Genomic DNA, 6,000 nt, shown 5'->3' with positions numbered 1-6,000 from the left:
AATAAAAGCTACTTTGGTGAGATTTCCGGCAACCTCCGGCGAGGTCACAAAAGCTACTATCACCTGCAACAAAAACTACTGTCGCGAGCAACAAAAGCTACTCTGGTGAGATTTCCGGCAACCTCCGGCAAAGTCACAAAAGCTACTTTCACCGGTCACAAAAGCTAATGTCACCAGCAACAAAAGCTACTATCACAAAAAAAAGTTAAGCTCCCTAAAACCAAAAGCTACTGTCACCAACACCAAAAAAAAGTTAAGCTCCCCACCAACAAAAGCTATTGTCACCAACACCAAAAACTACTCTCATCAGTAACAAATGCTACTGTCACAAACACTAGAAAACTACTCTCAGCATGACCAAAAGCTACTTTCATCAACGCCAAAAGAAATAACCAAGCATAACAAAAACTATTACAACACAGAACAAAAATGCCATTGCAATTGAGAATTTGAGATAAGAAAACATATTCAATGATACAAAAAGTATGCAGGGATCAACAATGATATAATTATGAAAAGCTACGTCCATAGTTGTAAAAAGTCACTACCATAGTTGTGAAAATCTAATACAATAGTTGTATAAAGCTGCTGTCAATGTTGTAATGCTACTGTCATTTTTAAGATGACCACCGTTGATGTTTCTTTTTGTCACGCTCTACCACACTACACTAACCGGCCATAGGCATTATTTTGCCACCTTTAGCATCGGACTACATTTCAACATTTTTTGGTTGGCCACAATGCCACATGATATCTTGTTCAATGGAGGCTTCACTACCCAAATTCACATGATTTTTGGAATATGCTATACTGCAAATGCAAATGGGAAGAATTCTGCAAAAAAAAAAAAAATACAACAAAACAAGCAATCTTTATCAACTATATAATCAAAAACAAGCAATCTAAAATATACTAACATAGATATAGAAAGCTACTATGACATATGTAGAAAGCTACTGGACCGGTAATAAAAAGCTACTAATATAGATACTAATTGCAACAAAACCAATTGGGAAAACCTGATTTTCCAATTTGATAAGCTATTGACAAAAGACAACTTGAAGTCAATCAAAATGCAAACAGAAAAGCTATTGACATCAGTTTTAAAAGATATATACTAACGTAACATAGACATAAAAATCCACTATCACTATGTTGCAAAGCCATTATAACAGTTATAGAAAGAAACTGATTTGTAATCAATCAAAATGTAAACTGAAAAGTTATTGACATCAGCTTGAAAAGATACTAACATAGTCATAACAGTCATACTAACTTCCACAGCCGCCGAACAAGTCCATGCACAAATCCTACAAGCATTATCCACCAAAGCATTACCATATTATAGCAAACAATAACTCTGCCTCGAGATTTTACAGCAAACATATCTACATCTATGTAGCAGTAAATTAAGAGCCTTTAACAGAATGTCAACATTTAGTTGCAATTCAAACACATAACCCTCTCTTGTCCGACCCAATTTCAATGAAGAAAAACCTTTCGAACTCATGAAATTCACAATCATGTGAAAAATGCAATAATGTGTAATAATCCAAAACCCTAACTAGAAATGCTTAAGCTAAGCTACAGTACATGCCTGATCAACAGCTCAAAATAATTCAAATTCAAATGAAGCCTAAGTGCGCTACAAATTAACTAAATTTCAAGTTGTACAAGCATCAATCTGAGCTCATAATTCTGGAATTGGATACAATAAAGCAAAATCCAAAATGACAGATGCATATAGATCGAAAAACACATAAACAATCGACAACTTAAAGTGTAATAGATAGAGATTTTCAAATTCTGACCTGCAGGGGTGAATTTTGGCCAGCTACATGTATTGATTGAACAATGGTAAAGGTCCTGTCAGATCTGCTTTGAATCGGCGTCGAGATCTGAGAAAACGCTGAAGAAAGATGAGGAGATGGTGAAACGATGCCGTCTTGTTTCGCTCCGATCAGATCTGCTTTGAATTGGCGTCGAGATCGGAGAAAACGCGGAAGAAAGATGAGGAGATGGTGAAACGATGCCGTCTCATTTCGCTCCAATCTGCAACAAGGCTTCTCTCTCAGTCGACATCGTCTAGCCAGTGCTGAGCTTCACTGCACAATAGTCACTTGTCGCCAAGGGAGAGTTTCCGACGTCAGAGAGGTTATTCGGCGGCGAGAAGCGAACGAGCTCGTCGGGGAGAGAGAGAGAGAGAGAGCAAAATCCGATTTGATCTTCTTCGTCGTCGTCTTCAGATGTGGTGGCACTGTTTCGAGGTTTTGCAAGTCGAATGGAATCTCATTTCGAGAGAGAGAGAGAGAGACTGTTTGTTTTGTTTGTAGAGGGGCAAAATAGTCAAGAAAAAAATAAATTGAAGGTGGAAGTGGCCTTATTTGTACAAAAAATACTAGGTGGCCTTATGGCTAATTAAAGTCTCAAAGTGACACTTGTGTGTAATTTTCTATAATATAATTAATTGAACACGAGATCGCTATCGATCTTTTAATATAGCTGTGCTCATACCAAAAAAAATATCTTGTAGATGAACCACTTTACACTACATAGTGCAGACACTATAAATAAACACATACCAAATACCAGACTCATTGAATTATTTGAAGAGATGATGATGCCAAAAGTTCAGCAAATGCTAGAACTGAAACTTAATGAAACCTTTTCAATCCCTTTGCAACCTTTTCCTTTCCAATATATATTCCTTGTGGCCATTTTCTTCATTCTCTTACGCAGATGGTCCTCTTATAGAAACTCATCGGTACCACCTTCTCCACCAAAGCTACCCATCATTGGTAACCTTCACCAAGTAGGCTCGCTTCCTCATCGTTCACTTCAAACCTTATCTCAACGCCATGGGCCTGTCATGCTGCTCCATTTCGGAAGCAGGCCAGTCCTTGTCATCTCGTCGGCTGAGGCTGCCTCCCAGATCTTCAAAACCCATGACCTAATATTCTCCGACAGACCCAAGTTCATCTTCTTTGAAAAGATTATCTACAACTACAAGGACATTGTATCTGCCCCTTATGGTGAGTACTGGAGGCAGCTCAGAAGTATATGTGTCTTGAATCTTTTGAGCAACAAAAGGGTTCGTTCTTTTCATGTTGTAAGACAAGAGGAAACAAGATTGATGATAAGTAACATACTACAGTCTTGTAGTACTCTATCATCCTCCTCCTCTTCCTCCTCACCGGTTTTAAATCTAAGCAACATCTTTATGAAGCTTAGTAATGATGTCATATGCAAAGTTGCTATGGGGAGGAAGTACAGCGATCTCGGGGAAGATAGAGGGAAGATGTTCATGAGGATTTCTAAAGATTTGTCAGAGTTCTTCACACGTGTTAACATTGGTGACTATATTCCATGGCTTGCTTGGTTCACTCGCCTCAGTGGGTTTGACGCTAAATTAGATAACCTGGCTAAACGAGCGGATGCGTTTTTTGATATGGTTATTCAAGAGCATATTGATAAATCAAATAGTGGAATTGATGGTATGAACGAAAATGAAGACCAGAAGGATTTTGTGGACGTTTTACTTGCGGTTCAGAAAGAAAATGCAGCTCATGTCCTTACTGATCGAGTTGGCATAAAGGCAATCATCCTGGTACGTTAATTAATATTTTCTTGAATCTTGATTACTCTGTGTGTGGAATACATATATACTTCAGTTCAATTAATTAGTACTTACATTGTGATATCTTAAAATCTATTCCACATATTAAATGAAGCTCAATTTAGTACAATAGAGTAGTTTTTAGAACAAAAATAAGTTCACAAAAGACCCTCACTGAATTAAGTAAAGAATACAGTACTGGATTCAAATTCCAGAGTTTAGTTTGCTTCTTACATTAGCTAGCTTCATTTGAAGGAAGTTAATTTAAGTAATTGAATGCACTTGCAGGATATTTTTGCGGCTGGCAGTGATACTACATTTACATCCTTAGAGTGGGTTATGTCTGAGCTTATGAGGAATCCAAGGGTGATGACAAAATTGCAGAATGAGGTCAGGGAAGTAGTTGGAAACAAAGAAGATATAAAAGAGGATGATTTGGTGGAAATGAACTACTTGAAGGCAGTGATCAAAGAAACTTTTCGCTTGCATCCTCCATTTCCATTACTTGTTCCCAGGATGTCCAACCAAAATGTGAAAATAAACGGTTACAACATTAAGGCTAAAACACAAGTTATGGTGAATGCATGGGCAATTGGAAGAGATCCCAAGTCATACACAAATGCCGAGCAGTATGAGCCAGAAAGATTCTTAAACAGTACTATAGATTATAAAGGGAATGACTTTGAATTAATTCCATTTGGTTCTGGTAGGCGAGGATGCCCAGGAATCCAATTTTCCATTGCTATGATAGAGATTGTTTTGGCAAATATTGTTCACAAGTTTAACTGGAAATTGCCTGATGGTGCAAGAGCAGAGGATTTAGACATGAGTGAATCCACTGGCATAACCGCATCTAGAAAACATCCTCTCAAAGTGGTTGCCATACCATATTTTTCCTGCTTCTGAGAAGCTTCACTATCCTCTCGTGAACTTCAATTTCCTTGTACTAAAACTCTTTTATTGCCTTCTATTAAAAGAAAAATAATCATAAAAATTTACATCATCTGATGTTTGTAGTTTATGAGCAAACCCCCTGTTGAAGTGCACCTTTATATGTATGTTAATAAGGAAATTTATGATTTCTTAATTGGTGATGTTATTGACACATAACTTTTCTATTTTCACACACCCTCTCTATTTTTTCTATTACTTTAATTCGATTTTTTTACAAATTACCAAAACTGTTGTAGGAAAATATGATTTGAGAGAATGATGAGAGAAATTGTGTGTTCTATTATTGATAATAGGAGCCCTTTATATAGGGATTTACAGAGTACATACAAGGTAATAGAATCTGAATACAATTAGGAAATCTAGGTGAACAACTTTGATGAATAAAAAGACATAGGTGAACAACTTTGATGAATAAAGAATTTTGATCAGAGATCCCGAACTAGACGTTTCAGGGCATGCAAGCAGACTGATATGCACAGGAACGAGAGGAAAGGTGAGAGGAGGAGGATGCAACGGGCATGTGGTGGTGCTACAGGGGCAGCAGGCGGCACACGGGTGGGCAGGGACTGCAGAGGCAGCGCACAGGCCGGAAGAAGAAATTCGGGTCGGTGGTGGCTCGGGAGAGAAAAGCGGATCAGGATTTCATTTTTTGGAAAGTCAGGGTTTTCTGATTTTTTTTTTCCAAATTTTTCTATTTATAAAAAATTGGAAACTGTTTCTGATGGCCATAACTTCTTCATACGAACTTCGATATTTGCGAACTCGTATCGACGCGCTCTACGATTTCTGTGAAGGAAGTTTTTACAAAGTCGTGAAGTATAAAAAGTCAACCCTTGAATCGAAGTATTCTGAGCAAATAATTGTCCAAAATAATTTTGCTCTATTCTCAAACCACAAAATCATACTAACGACCAACTTAATATTTTCTGAAAAATCGTCAGAAATTAATAACGAATTTTCGGGATATTACACTTGGTGGCGGCAATAACTGGTCTTCCATTATGGTCTCTAATAATGAAACCACTAGCAGATGAATCTGTATTGACTAAACCATCAAAATTGATTTTAACACAAGAATTAGGAGGAGCAGACCACTTAATTGTGGTTGAAAGTTTTGAAGTTTTTGCTCCACTAGTTCTAGTGTTAGAATCAACAAAACTTTTCATTATTTCTTCAACTGACATAGCAATTGACATAGGATTAATAGAAGCTGTTCTGAAAATAACATCATTTCTAATCTTCCAAACCTGGTAGCACAGAGTAATAATCTTTGCAAACAGGTCAGCATTGTAAGGTTGTTGTAAAAAAAGTTCCTCAAAGACCTTGGGATACCCTTCCTCCCAGTTCACTGAGGTGTGTTAATGTTTGCCAGCTTCCAAACTTCCTTAGTGAAATCGCAATAACCAAACAACTGGTCAGCAGTCTCATTA

General features: G+C 37.4%; 1 protein-coding gene and 1 long non-coding RNA gene across 2 annotated transcripts; one reads left to right on the top strand and one right to left on the bottom strand.

The window, feature by feature from the left end:
- Positions 1-531: 531 nt before the first annotated feature.
- Positions 532-2,321, bottom strand: LOC133714193 (uncharacterized). The gene is made up of 3 exons (XR_009848488.1): positions 1,812-2,321; positions 1,254-1,310; positions 532-834 (listed from the first exon to the last, which is right to left on the bottom strand). It is a non-coding gene; the product is annotated as an uncharacterized LOC133714193 (long non-coding RNA).
- A 301-nt stretch (positions 2,322-2,622) lies between these two features.
- On the top strand, positions 2,623-4,659 carry LOC133717256 (cytochrome P450 736A117-like). Its single transcript, XM_062143940.1, has 2 exons — positions 2,623-3,607; positions 3,905-4,659. The coding sequence occupies exons 1-2, from the start codon at positions 2,639-2,641 to the stop codon at positions 4,520-4,522; spliced, it is 1,587 nt and encodes a 528-aa protein (XP_061999924.1). The 5' UTR covers positions 2,623-2,638; the 3' UTR covers positions 4,523-4,659.
- Positions 4,660-6,000: the final 1,341 nt, after the last annotated feature.

Source organism: Rosa rugosa, chromosome 6 (assembly GCF_958449725.1).
Source record: "Rosa rugosa chromosome 6, drRosRugo1.1, whole genome shotgun sequence".
Taxonomy (NCBI): Eukaryota; Viridiplantae; Streptophyta; class Magnoliopsida; order Rosales; family Rosaceae; genus Rosa; species Rosa rugosa.
Note: the sequence above shows the minus strand (reverse complement) of the source record. Positions and strands in the feature narration are given on the sequence as shown.

What these genes read in the sequence shown, in the direction of transcription:
- LOC133717256 (XM_062143940.1), top strand. Translation starts at nt 2,639, where the DNA reads ATGCTAGAACTGAAACTTAATGAAACCTTTTCAATCCCTTTGCAACCT. An exon ending in GCATAAAGGCAATCATCCTG is followed by an intron (nt 3,608 to 3,904) that starts GTACGTTAATTA and finishes ATGCACTTGCAG; the next exon opens with GATATTTTTGCGGCTGGCAG.